Source organism: Heterodontus francisci, chromosome 13, assembly GCF_036365525.1.
Source record: "Heterodontus francisci isolate sHetFra1 chromosome 13, sHetFra1.hap1, whole genome shotgun sequence".
In the NCBI taxonomy this organism is placed as follows: Eukaryota; Metazoa; Chordata; class Chondrichthyes; order Heterodontiformes; family Heterodontidae; genus Heterodontus; species Heterodontus francisci.
In genome coordinates this window covers 78,922,424-78,936,434 of record NC_090383.1, presented here as the reverse complement: position 1 = coordinate 78,936,434, position 14,011 = coordinate 78,922,424, and the positions used below count along the sequence as shown (strand labels likewise).

General features: G+C 43.8%; 1 protein-coding gene across 1 annotated transcript in view; it reads left to right on the top strand.

Moving 5' to 3' along the window:
• ush2a (Usher syndrome 2A (autosomal recessive, mild)) overlaps positions 1–14,011 on the top strand; it is a 1,262,450-nt gene that overhangs the window by 1,245,687 nt on the left and 2,752 nt on the right. Inside the window, exons 92-94 of the mRNA XM_068045693.1 lie at positions 4,801–4,977; positions 7,911–7,994; positions 10,237–10,466. Of these exons, the coding sequence (XP_067901794.1) occupies positions 4,801–4,977; positions 7,911–7,994; positions 10,237–10,466 (491 nt within the window). The remainder of the gene's footprint in view (positions 1–4,800; positions 4,978–7,910; positions 7,995–10,236; positions 10,467–14,011) is intronic.

The following is a 14,011-nucleotide window of genomic DNA, read 5'->3' as shown; positions in this document are numbered from 1 at the left end:
CATTGGATGCAATGTGTGACGTGTTTAACCATGGGCATCTTAGAAGGATATATCCCAGCCTCTGAAATCTTAGGCTGCAAAATTGGGCTCCTTAGCAACATGGTTTCAGTGCTACGGGAGCCAGAGGTAAGAAAATGGGAGGCAGTCCACTTCCAGCAGAGCCCATGCCAATCACCATGTTAGGAAGAATGATAGCGCAGGCATACCACGCATGTGCCGAAAGCATGCAGAGTGGGTAGATCATGATGTCAGTCAGTGTCTAACGCTGATTTGAACATGCCTTCAGCTGCATGAGGACCCCTACCCCCACTAGTGCTATTTAAAGGCATCACAATGGAACTTTCAGCTGAGGTACTTTAGACTTTCTTCTGCTGCAGAGTTAGTGGCAGTACTGTGTTGTGGAGGAGCTTGCACAAGTTCTTGGAGGCAGAAGGGCTTTGAAGGCCTCTGAGCAGAATCCTTGCTTTCAGTCATGGAGGCTATAGTTGCAGTCCCTCTTGCCTGCAGCATGACAGGGAAATGGAACAAAGGCAGCAGAGAGGCAAAGCTATGCACAGAGGGAGGAGGAGGGAGCCTCTCAACAGAAGACCATTCTGACCTAGGGGCTTCAGAGAGCATTTCTCCTACCTCCACATCAGCCAGGAGCAGTGTCTGAGGTGGCTAATTCTCTCCTGCAGCTGTAGAGCACGGCAAGGATGGCGCTGCCATTGGTCGTCAAGGTCACCATCACCTCAATTTCTACACCAGCAGATCCTTCCAGCAACGTTACCAACATCTCCCAGCTTATCATGTATTGCTATTTCAGGGAGGTCACCGAGGTCCTGTACGCCAAGAAAAGGGACATCATTGTCTTCTCTCTAAGCAGAGAGAAGCAGGAGGAGCGGACACGTGGATCTCCCAGCATAGCAGGGAACCATCGACTGCTTGCATGTGGCTTTGCAGGCGCCACATATCAACAGGGACATGTACCAGAAGTGCAAAGTGTTCTACCCCCATTAATGTGCAGTTGGTATGTGACCATACTCAGACCATCATATCAGTGAATGCGCGCTATAGTGGCAGCAGTCACAATGCTTTTATCTTGTGCCAGTCAGCCGTTCCAACTATCTTAGTGCCAAGTCAAACCAGTGGCTCATGACCTGCCCTTCACAGCCTGACCACAGATGGACCGTACTCCTACAACAAGATCCATGCTGCAACCGGGAACAATATGGAGCTGACAATCAGCATCTCAGGCAATGATTCCACTGCCTAGACACCACAGGTGGAGTTCTCCAATACTCCCCAGAGCATGTTTCAGATTCGTGGTGGTGTGTTGAATCCGAGACAACCTGGAATCATGAGGGCGTAGACCTTGTCATCAGGGTTTCGGCAAACACCTGAGGAGGAGGAGGAAAAGATGAGGCATCTGAGATATCATCACTCTGGACGGGCTGTCCATAAGTGGCTCAATAAATTCTGGTTCCCTGGAAATATCGCCAGATCACGTTACTCCACAATTTCCCACCTTTGCATTCCTCTGTTACAGACCATCATTGCGCGTTCTTATCTTAAATCCTGAAATAAAAGACACACAAAAATAATTCCATAATAACTTTATCCAACAACACTTCCAATAATACATACAAAACTGAACTATTCACCCTTGTGCTTCCCTTAGTGTCTTTGCCTGGCCTCGTGCTCATATGCAGTGCTACCTTAGTGGCTGCAGCATGCCTCGTAGAAGGCTGTTGACTTTCAGTGGGGGAGACTGGAGTTGGCCTTGCGGGATGCCCTCAAGCAATTGTGGGCCTTTTGACTGCAACACCTCTGCATGGGCAGCAGCAGTCTGGGCTGGCTGGCTGAGAGACATCAGCAGGAGCACTGGTGGAGTGGCAGTGGTGGGAGCATGAATGTCGTCATCCTGAGAGAGAACAGCAGGTTCATGCAGCACCACAGAGGCACTGCCACACCCCCGGCAGTGGGGGAGGGCTGACAGACATCTCAACCATTCCACTAATCTGCTGGACCACAGATTACTGGACTGCTGTGATAGCCTGCAAGCCCCTTTAGGCACTGGTATCCACAGCAGTCTGAACCTGCATGGCACTAAGTTGGGCTTGCATGGCAACAAGCCATGAATTCAGTCTGAGACATCGGCCATTGGACACTGCATCACGCTGGATCTGCAAATGCATCTGCACGGAATTGACCACCTCCTCCACACTGGAAAGGATGGCCTCCAAGCTCTCGGCAAAGCCCTGTGCCAAATTGGAGCCAGACTTCTCCATCCCCCATGAGAGTGGCAACAAGCTCTCTGACAGGCCTGCAGATGCACCAAGCACTTCGGTGTGCATCCCAGCAGTCTTTTCCTGGAGGCCACTCCAATATCTTCATCTGTCACTACTGCACCAGAGCTCGTCTGCAACCTTGCCCTCTGTGGAACTGGCACATGTGCTAGCCTTTCCCCTTGGCTTTGCTGTAGCCCACCCGTGCCTAGTGAGTCCTCAACAGGGAGAATTTTATGCTCTCCCCCGTGGCAGGTTCAGAGGTGGGGTGGGCATAAAATCAGGTGGGATGGGGTGGGGGGTGCTGAAATGTAGTCCAGATGGGAAAGCCTGTGAACGGTTTTCGCACCCCGCCTCCAATTGAGGCCCTTAACTGGGCAATTAACCCCCAATTCCCACCACAGCTGCAATTAGCAGCCAACCCTGAGGCCGCACAGGAAGTATGGCACTAAAAACCGTGCAGGCTGCTTCTTGGCTCGGTGGGGGAGGGGGTTTAAGGCACTTACTGCCTGAACGAGCGACCCAGCATCATGAATGGGAGTCCCGCTGAGGGTCACCCCACTGCATTTGCTGCTGACCCCCCTCGCCCATGGCCCCCACCCCATGAGACTCCTCCTGATCTGACCAACCTGAGACCTGGTTCCAACGACTTCTCCGTGATGGCGCTGCAGCTGCCAGCCTCTGATAGGCCGACAGCTCTGCAAGGGCGGGACTTCCTGCAATAGGGGTCCTTGATCCTGTGGAAAGCCTGCTGCTGTCCACTTCAGTGCCTGATTGGCACTAAATTCGGCGGGCCTTTCAAAGAAGTGGCGACACGGAGATCTTGACATCGGTTTCTCTGGACATCGAGACCCCCACCGCCAGGATAAAACTCCCCCCATTAAGTGCAAATCCTGCCTCTGCACTACAAAGTAGGTGCAGTGCCAGCATCTGAGCTGGTGGCTGCGAGTGTCAAATGAAGTAACTTCTTCATCAGACGTCTCCTCTTCTTTTTGCCCTTCATTGTTAGGCTGTGCTGGCTGCCAGGCAACAATTCATTGGTATCTGAAAGCATAAATGCTGAAGGTGAGGGCTGGGATGAAGAAGGTTGGGTGGTTGGAAAGCAAAGGTTGAATGGTCACACCATCTGCAACTTGTACTTCATATCAGATTGCAGGATGAGGTGAAGTGGTAGTTGAAAGGATGCATGAGGCAAACACACACCATCATCCTATATGGTTTCAGTATCAGCAGTAGCAATGGCTTCAGTGACTGCCGCACCAATAATTTGAAGCATTATCTCTTCTAAGCAGTTTAGGAGATGAAGGCGTGCCTGTCCCCTGTGGGTTCTCTACTGCTGCCTCCTGTTGTATGCCACCTTGTTCTACAGAGAGTGGGAAGAGTGCCAGCGGGAGTGTTGCAATATATTTGAGTGATGTCCTGTCATAGTTGAATAGCTGGAGATATGTAGAAGCTGCAAACTGTGAGTATGCAGCTTGTTGCAGTGGTAAGTATGTGAGAGCGAGGTGGTACATATTAGACATGAATCTTGATTCATAGTGATTGCTAATGGGTGAGTAATGGAGGTATAGTCCATTGAGCAATGCGTGAGGTTGGTGGTGCATTGGTTAGGAGATGACAGTTGAAGATGCATTCACTGACCTTGACCACTTGTGTGAGGTCATTGAACTTTTTGCGCCACTGCAGCCAGGTCCTTGGGGCCAGACTTCTTGCATTAAGCTCCATGGCTATCTGTTCCCATTTCCTTCTCAGTGGATAATGGAGGGCCTCCTGGCCCTTGTGGAAACATAATGTCTCTCCTCCTTTCCACCTCCTGGAATAAGGCCTCCAGCACAGCATCAGAGAACCTGGAAGCTGCTCTATTGCTCCTCTTTCTTACTTGTAAGAAACACTTTCAGAAACAGTTCCAACAGCTGCTGCACCCAGAAGGCATCTCCCCTTTACAAGTTGCAGGCTTGCTTTAACTTGTGCTAGCCTTGCATGCACCTGGTCCTCCTGCTGAATGTTCAGCCACTCAGCAGCGTGTTTAGTGCTGGGCTGCAGGCCGCAATAATTGAGATGAGAAGGCAGGACGAAGTTTGCATGCTGCCTGTATCACTTCCATCAGGTGCAAGGGAATTGTGTATCGTGATCCCCGCACCCACTAACTGGCCATATCCAATTTTTAACTCTTAATCTCAACTCTTCTAGATCCACACTGTAAACTGGGTTAATGCTATAGCCCTCTTGGCAGTTCACTTATACAGTACAACCTGTGGATTATTTAGTATTCATGCACCTTGCATTTTAAATTTACTTGGTGCGCATTTCTTATATAGAAGGCATACTACTTTATTATGTGTATCTGTAATCACTTTAAAAGGACTGTGCTGTATTTTTGTCAACTTTTACATCCTTAAATACTTAAATGGAGAGGGGAAATTTAGAAAAACAACTGAAATTGTATATTATGAACCTCTCAAGTTTAACTAATCAAAAGGAATGAAAAAATCTATTTATTGCTTTCGGCAATGTAATGTGTTTTGCTCCCCAGTGCCCCAGTACAAAGCACCATTCAGTGTAACCAGCAACTTGACAACAATTTATGTGGACTGGAGTCAAACATTCCAGCTGAATGGACAGCTTAGACAGTATGTACTGACAGAGAACAATGTCCGGATTTACAGTGGCCTCGACAGCACATTGCATATTCCAAGAACATCTGATAAAAGTTAGTTCAAAAAACTTCTGTTTTAACTCTTCACAATTCAGTCAGTTAATGCTACTTCATGGTTACCACTCAAGAAGGGCTCTCCAGTAACATACTGCTGTAAAACAATATTTAGTTTTATATATTAATGAAAGCCTTCTGAGTTTATCGAGTAACTTACCAGTCACCGTGGGCCTAATGTGACCTGGCAGACTCGCTGGCAATGGCACTAAAATAGGTTTTGAGGGGGCAAGGAAAACAGAAGTGTGGCAGGCACATGCCAGCAGCAGCCCTCAAGTGTGCTGTGGAGACTGGAGGAGCACGAAGATAAATTTTTTCTTCTTTCTCTTCTCTGATTTCCGTCTTACCGCTATAGTGCTGAAAGAATGCTTTATTATATTTAGCACTGCTTTTATGTTTTTCTTTTCCCAGGGGTCTTTTTTTTGCCTCACAATCACCCTTTTAACTTGTTTCTGCATTTTCTTATATTCATCCCAAGGAATTCTATCCCTTTTCTCCCTGTGCTATAGGTAAAGGCCATTTTTTCCCTCTTTATATCGCTTTTAATTTGTTAGTCTATTTAAATGTAACCCAGCCCGGTCATTTACTGCCCTATCAACTTCCTCCCAATCATCAGTAAACTTATGGAAGGAATGTGGTGGTGGGCTTTCTTCTTCAACCAATAGAATCCTTGGTGATGATGTCATCAACAGTGCCATTAAGCAAGACCTTCTCACCAATAACCTATTGCTCAGTTTGGTTTCCACCAGAACAATTCATCTCCAGACCATACCACAACCTTGATCCAGACATGGGCACAAGAGCTGACCACAAGAAACGAGATTCCAATCATCTTTAGCTGCTTCATCAATTACCTTCCCTCTGTTATAAGGTCAGAAGTGGGGGTCTTTGCTGATAATTCCACAGTGTTCAGCTCCATTTACAATTTCTCTGATTCAAAAGCATAATTTGCCAACCTATAAGAGAACCTATATAAATATCCAGGCTTCAGCTCATAAGTGGCAGGTAACATTCATGCCACATAATTGCAGGAAATGACCATCTCAAACAAGAGGTCGTCCAGGCCTCTCCCCATGACTTCAATGGCACCACCATTGTTGAACCAGCCATATCAATACCGCTGTTACAAGAGCGGGACAGAGCCTGGGTACTCTGCAACAAGTGACTCACTTCCTGACCAATCAAAGCCTCTCCATCTTCTGTCTTGTCAGAAGTGTGATGGAATATTCATCAGCCATTTAGATGAGTACCACTGGAACAACATTCAGGAAGTTCAATCAATCCAGGACAGAGCAGTTCACTTGATCGGTGTCCCTGATACTGGACTCAACCATTCCACAAGTGCACTTTGGGTTGCAGTGTGAATGATCTGTAGGATACATCACAGAAACTCATCAGGGCTATTTCAGAATCACCTCCACCCCCTTTAACCTTTACACCAGGAAGGATAAGAGCAGTGACATTGTGGGAACACTTTCCCAAGTTTTCCTCCAAATCACACATCATGCTGACTTGGACATTTAGCATTGTTCCTTCATCATTGCTGGGTCACGATCCTGGAAATCCCTACCTAATACCATTGTAGTGGTACCAGCACCAAAGGAATTCAGTGGCTGAAAAAGAAGGTCCACCATCACTTTTTCAGGGCAGCTAGGGATGACTAATAATTGCAGTCTTGCCAGAATACAATTGTCAGTATACAATTATACTGCATGCTCAGCATTATGCCTTTAAAGGTGTTTCACATAACCTCAACTGAAGTTAATCAACTTCTGCTAATCTATTTACTTTTGAGCCTTTATAAATCAATAGTGCCTGATTTTTGGTAATTTAGACTGCCACATAATGTTAAGCTTAATCATTCTGTGGTCGCTGTCCCTGAGTGGTGCTATCTTATCTGGATCATTTACAAATATTAGGTCAAGAACAGCATTGCCTCTTGTTGCTTTCCTGCCATGGAGTCCAACACCGGGAGGGCTGGGCCCGATCTTCTCGGCAGCAACGAGGCTCTGTGGCAGCCCTCCTGCTGCTGGGTGACAGGACCTGCATTACTATATGTAAATTAATAAAATTAATAAATTAACATGCACTTACCTGGGATCTTATGGGCCCGCCACGATCTTCAGAGCAGCAGCCGGCACTACTGCGCCTTCAATTCCCTGTCTGGGGAAACGAGGCACAATAGTGATGGGGAAAGGGGAGAGTTCAAATTTTTAGTGCGGCGGGGGAACGGGATCAAATAATCATCATCAGTGTAGGGGATGGTGGGAAGGGTGAACTGTGAACTTTGTACAGTTTGGATGGGGCGGGGGGGGGGGGGTGGGGGGGGGAAGATCATATTCCAAAGGTAAGTGTTTTGCTGGGGGCGGTGGTGGAGGGGGAAAGAGCAGATAATTTAATTGTTATTGGGGGGGGGTGGTTGGGAAAGGGGCATTAGAATTTTATTCCATACATTTTTGGGGGGGTATCTCTTTAAAAATTTAAATTCACCTGCAGGGCTGACTGCCCTTTAAAAATGGCACCAGTGCCTGTGCACAGGCAGCTGACACCATTGCCGGTGTCAGCCAGCCTGCCCCCTCCTCGTGATTGGGCGTCACGGAGGGCCTACCAGGGTATTTAAGTGAGCCGTTGCATGGTAGATTGCGGCGGCTCTGCGGCATGTGGGCTGCCAGGGCAGGCACATAAAATCCAGCCCTACGTGTGTCTGTGTGTATTACAGGCTATTTTTATTAACTATCCCAGTGAGCGCTCTGCTGTGCCTCAGGTTAAAGTAAACTTTCAGTTTAACTTCCTCACTTCCACATACCTTCCTACTTACTAATGGAAGTTTTTGCCATAGCATTAGGAGTGTGTTTTTTTTTGCTATTGTGGCAAAAATATATGTAAAATATTGAGCTTAAATGGAATTGTAATTATGTTGTTATTTGTTCTAGCTTTTCTATTCCAAGTTATATGTACAACAGATATGGGAAGTGTTACTACCCCCATCATCAAACATAGTACAGCAACAGGTGTAGGTAAGTATGTTCCCATATTTGGTTTGTTTAAATCCCGTGCACATAATTGATTTTTTAATGTTTTTATCAATGGAGATGAAAATTTAAAAAATTATCTGAAATCATGCAGTTTGAAAAAGAAAACTAGTAAATCCACATATGTAAACAATATATCAACCATATTAATTATCATAATCTAATATGAGTGAATCGAGTAATAGCAGTTGTACTTAAATAATTCACTGTAGTTTAACACAATTTTCAGTTTGGCTCCCTGTCTGTTTAGAGCAATATAACACCTGGTGTATAAGTCACATTGTGCAGTAGTTGTTGTTCTCCAATTTACAGTTTTTCTTTCAGTAAAAATCTTTTAAGCAGAAATCCCTACTTTAGAGCAACATAAACATGCATGAGCATGCATAAAGGCGTAATTTATACATCAGATTTTACATACGTAGCATGATTACTCATTAAAGGTTTCATGTGTCTCTGATCTCACTCTGCCAGTCCATTTAGGAAAGGGGTGAGGGAGGACTTGGACCAACATTTCCTTAAAACGGAATGTTTGGATGGAAGAGGTAAGATTAAAAATATCCACTATGAGGTCCATGACAGATGGATTATTGATGTGCCTCTCAAAGTTAAGAGCTGTTAACATTATGGAAATTGTACTTTCAAACGCCCTCTGTAGAAAGGCAGACAAAGGAGTAGTGTTGGACAGTTCCATTACATCTGTATTAAAATGCTCCATAATCATGGTACCTGCAACATCTGCTATCACGTCACCTCATACAGTGGAGCCATATAGATGTGAAAACTTTGCAAATAATTTTGTGCCAAACAAGACAAATATTAACCACACGCAAGTCACCATCTAGAGATTATCAGTCAATTCAATAAAATGGCTCTGGTTCTCTTCCAACAGTTTTTCAAAATAGAACTATACAGAAGAATCTCTAATACATTGTTACGACCAGGTGAGAAGGGGTCTAGTGGTTGCCGCTCAGCCTTTGCCTGGTTTAACCGAAAGAGTTTAATTTTAGAAACACTATGTTTTAGCTCACCGTCAGTGAATCCTTGTTCGCTGCTCCAATTGTAAGGTAAAGAAATCAAAAAGGTTTCCTTAGATTTGAACAAGAAAGGCGAAAGTTTCTTAATCTTAAAACCCTAATCTGGTTAACAACTACAAATATGTGTCACAACCATGTTACCATACTTAGGCGATAAATGCACACGTAGATAAGAGATAGAAAAAGTAGAAAAGAAGAGGAAAAGTTTGAGGCAATATCGGGATTATAATTACAGTCCTCTAAGTTCAATGTAGAGTCTTTGGCTGCCGATAAGTCTTGCAATTCGTTGGGGCCCAGCGCACGCTTCAACTTGTTTCGATGTCGGAGTCTTTTCTCTCTTGAGGTTTATGTGTCTTCCGTGGGTCTGGTGGCTTGGGAGAAAGCGAGAGAGAGACAGCCAGGAGAGGGAGTTATTTATTTATTTATTTAGAGATACAGCATTGAAACAGGCCCTTCGGCCCATCGAGTCTGTGCCGACCAACAACCACCCATTTATACTAACCCTACAGGAATCCCATATTCCCTACCACCTGCCTACACTAGGGGCAATTTACAATGGCCAATTTACCTATCAAAATGCAAGTCTTTGGCGGTGGGAGGAAACCGGAGCACCCGGCGAAAACCCACGCCAGCACAGGGAGAACTTGCAAACTCCGCACAGGCAGTACCCAGAATTGAACCCGGGTCCCTGGAGCAGTGAGGCTGTGGTGCTAACTACTGCACCCTTGTTCCTTGTTCCAGCTTCAGTTGCAAACTCTCTCTTCCTTTCTGATTCAAAAGCCTGGACCAGACGGTTAGTCATGTGACCAGCTGGTTTAACCAGCCCCTTCTCTGTGGATTGAATCATCTTAGCAGTCCCTGGAATGCATTGCCTTACACCTTCAATGTCTGGTGATCAAAATCCATCTGGGTTAATTGGCCCAGGGAGTAGTTCTTTGTCTCCACAAGCATTGTTTCTTAGTATGCAAATGTCCTCCAGTCAAAGGTCTGGTGATCTCTTTAACAAGTCATTTCTTCACTCGAGCAACAGTTTACAATCAATGTTCATATGACGAAATTAATATGCCTCTTCGTGGTAGGTGGGGGTCTGCATGACAACATGCATGTATGTATTTTTTTACCCCAACCCTAAAAAAATTAACTGAGAATGTTTTCATGATTTGCAGGAAAGTTCATGTCTTCTTGTTTTAAAGGTGCTATACTACCTACTGTTGAAGAGAAGGCAGGAGTACCACAATCAAATACTCCATTCCACAATGAATTGTGGTTCATTATACTAATGGCGATTCTTGGGCTGCTGTTTATGGCTATATTCTTGGCCATTCTACTACAAAGGGCAGTAAATAAACAACCATACAAACGAGAGAGACCACCTTTAATCCCACTCCAGAAGAGGACTAATCTTCCCAATGAATCCTTTATGGTAAGATTTTTGGCAGTCTTCTGTTATCAGCCATAAATTATGAAGACACTGCAGCAGGCACAGCTAGAGTTTCACTTGTTTTCATGTTTATTCATGGGATCTGGGAAATGCGAGCAAGGCGTTAGTAATCTTGCATTGCTACTATTCTGAAGTGGTCATGGTGGGACTTCTCCTTGAACCACTGCAATCCTTGTACTGATGGCAATCTTGCAATGATGTTAGGTAGAAATTTTCAGGATATTGACACAAACATGATGAAGAAACACAATAAAAATCCAAGTCAAGGTGGTGTTTGACTTGGAAGGGAACTTGGAAGTGATGGCATTCCCTTACATTGCTGCTTTTGCCATTCTTTTGGTGATAGAAGATGCATGGGAGGGAGGTACTGTCAGTGTATTCTTGGTCAATTGCTGTTGTGTATCTAGTAAACCGTGCATTCTGCAGCCAAAGTGCACCAGTAATAGTGGGGTGAATATGAAGTGGTATAAATTTGCATTGGGTGATGGCACTAAATGAGCGATAATGAATTGACAGCCCATTTTGTAATCTGCCCTATTTTCTTTTCATTTGACTCAACCCTACCTGCAGCCTCACCCCATCTGCAAGAGACTCAGGGGCATATATAGAAATTCAAATGCCAATATTCTGAACCTATATTTTTAGCATACTTTAAAGGAGAGTTATCTCTTTGTAAAAGTATGATTCAAAACATTAGGGTTTGCATATGACATGCTCCTTAAAAAAAATCAAATTGACTACATACAGATAGCAAGGACACACTAAGAATTCAAGGTTTTATATTTATGGAAAAATTCTGTTGCCCCAATTCACATTTACTAACTGCACCATCTTATTATAGAATGATTACAGCACAGATGAAGGCCATTTGGCCCATAGTGCCGGCTCTCTGCAAGAACAACTCAGCTTGTCCCACTCCCCTGCCTTTTCCCTGCAGCCCTGCAAATTTTTTCTGTTCACATATTTATTCAGTTCTCTTTTGAAAGCCACGATTGAATCTGCCTCCACCACACTCTCAGGCAGTGCATTCCAGATTCTAACCACCTGTTGAGTAAAAATGTTTTTCCTCACCTTTGGTTCTTTTGCCATTTATCTTAAAGTGGTGCTGTCTGATTCTTGATCCACCAATGGGAACAGTTTCTCCCTATCTGTCCAAACCCCTCATGATTTTGATCTTGTGTTACATGAATGTAATAGCTGTTAAACTGTTTTTCTCTCCTCAGTTTGATGCTATTGCAGCACCCTCTGATGCTTCAAGTTCTGTCACACTTAAAAGTTATACAATGTGTTTTGAGGTATGCCTATGAGTGTGTGACCTGCAGTGTGACAATGCAATGGAGCCTGATTAGCTGAACTAATTGCATGATTTTGTCTTGAATGCAGTGCGTGCAGCAGAGTTTATAGCCTCAGCAATATTATTAAAGAGGCACTGTCATTGTGGAAAAGTGTTTGCCAAGCCTTTTTAAAAAATTGTTTACAAATACAAGATTAAATTAATCAAAATACATTCCCCATTCTCAAATGCAAAATTAAGTTTGATAAAAAAGTTATTAATCAAGACAGTGCTCTTTTAAATCACCCTGATACGAATTGTGGTATTGAGATAGTTCATTGTAATTATTTTGATGATACGTTGCACTCATGTGGATCATGTATTGGATCAAGAGTATCATTTGATATCAATGATACGTTTTGTTTATAATATAGTAATCCAATGAAGAGCATGATGTTACTTAGCCCCACATTAATATGTAAATTGCAGCCTTGGCTGAGTGGTAGCAGTCTTACTTGAGTCAGATGTTGTGGGTTCAATTCCCATTGTGTACACTTGAGCATATAATCTAGGCTGACACCGCAGAGTAGTAGTAAGGAAGTGCTGCCCAATCATCTTTTGTTGACACCTTGTCAACCCACTCAAGTAGATGTTAAATTCCAATACTACTATTTACAGAAATGCATATCCTAAGATTGTGAAAGGCGCTATTTACATGCAAGTTCTTTCTCTTAAATACTATCAGTGTTAAGAACATAGGATCATTAGAAACTGGATTAGGCTGGTCAGTCCCTGGGCCCTGCTCTACCACTCAGTTAGATCAAGGTTGACCTGCACCTCATTTTCCTGCCTTTACCTTGTAGTGCTTGCGAATATGACTTCTGTGTCGAAAGCTCCAATTATCCTACCATGCAGACTTTTGGAGAAAGAGTTCCAAATGTTTACCCTTTATGTGAAAAAGTGCTTCCTGGTTTTGCTCTTGAATTACCTAACTCTAATTTTAAGATTATTCACCTTCTTCTTGATTCTCCTACCAGAAGAAGTGGTTTCTCTGTACCTACCTTATCAAATCCTTTTAATATTTTAAACACCTCAATCAAAGTTTCTAAACTTAAAGGAAGACGAGTCAAGTTTATGCAACCCGTCTTCATAACTTAACCCTCTAAGCTCCGGTATCATTCTGGTGAATCCATGCAGTACCCCCTCCAAGGCTAGTATGTCCTTCCTGAGGTGTAGTGCCCAGAATGGAAACAGTTCTCCAGATCAAGTCTAACCAAAGCTTTATACAACTGAAGCATGACTTTGTTTCCTTTCTATTCCAACCCCATTCGGATAAAGCCAACATTCCGTTCGGCTTTCTGATTGGACAGGTACAAAAACCAATGATTTTTAATAATTTGTATACTTGAACTACCAAATCTCTTTGCTCCTCTACAGTCCGTAGCTTCTCACCATTTAGAAAATACATTAATTGATTTATCTGTCTTAGGTCCAAATTGCATGACCTCTTACCTGCCCACATTGAACTCCAACTGCCATAGTTTTGCCCACTCACTTCATCTGTCTATGTCCCTTTGCAACTTCCTCCTCACTTCTGCACTACGTACTGTCCTTAATGAAAAATAACATCTTCAACACTCAGCCTGGATGTTATGCTCAAGTCTCTGAAGTTGGACTTGAACCCACAACCTTCTCATTCAGAGACATGAGTACTACCAACTGAGCCAAGACTGACATCTAAGAAAGTCAGCTCAAGTGTATAAACCTGATACTGTAATGACAATAAATGGCTTCAGGCAAATTATGTCTGGAGGTGGTTAGTGGCACCCTTGATTGAGGAAGTGTCATCGAAAGGCAGATAAGCTAATCTTTGAATTAGACAATGGCATCCACAACCTGAGCGCAGCTGCGATACATAGTTAAGTCAATGAAAGAACAAAAGTTCCTACAATAATTGACTGATGATGATGATTAATTAAAATAATAAGCTATCAGAGTGTCGTAATTGAAAAACAAGAGGGGTAGAAGCTCTGCTTTATTTCCACAGCTAAGATCTTATGTCAGACCACCAGAAAATTCTTCCATTATTGTTTTTTAATCTGTGTTGGAAACTATTAGCTTCTAAGACATGGCACGTGCTATTCTGTGCATTACGCTGGTGTCTGCCTCCAGACTAAGTGTTTTCATAACCTAACCACCATCGGTTACACATAGGTGTAACCAGTGTAAATTGGTTGTATGCACAGAGGTCCAT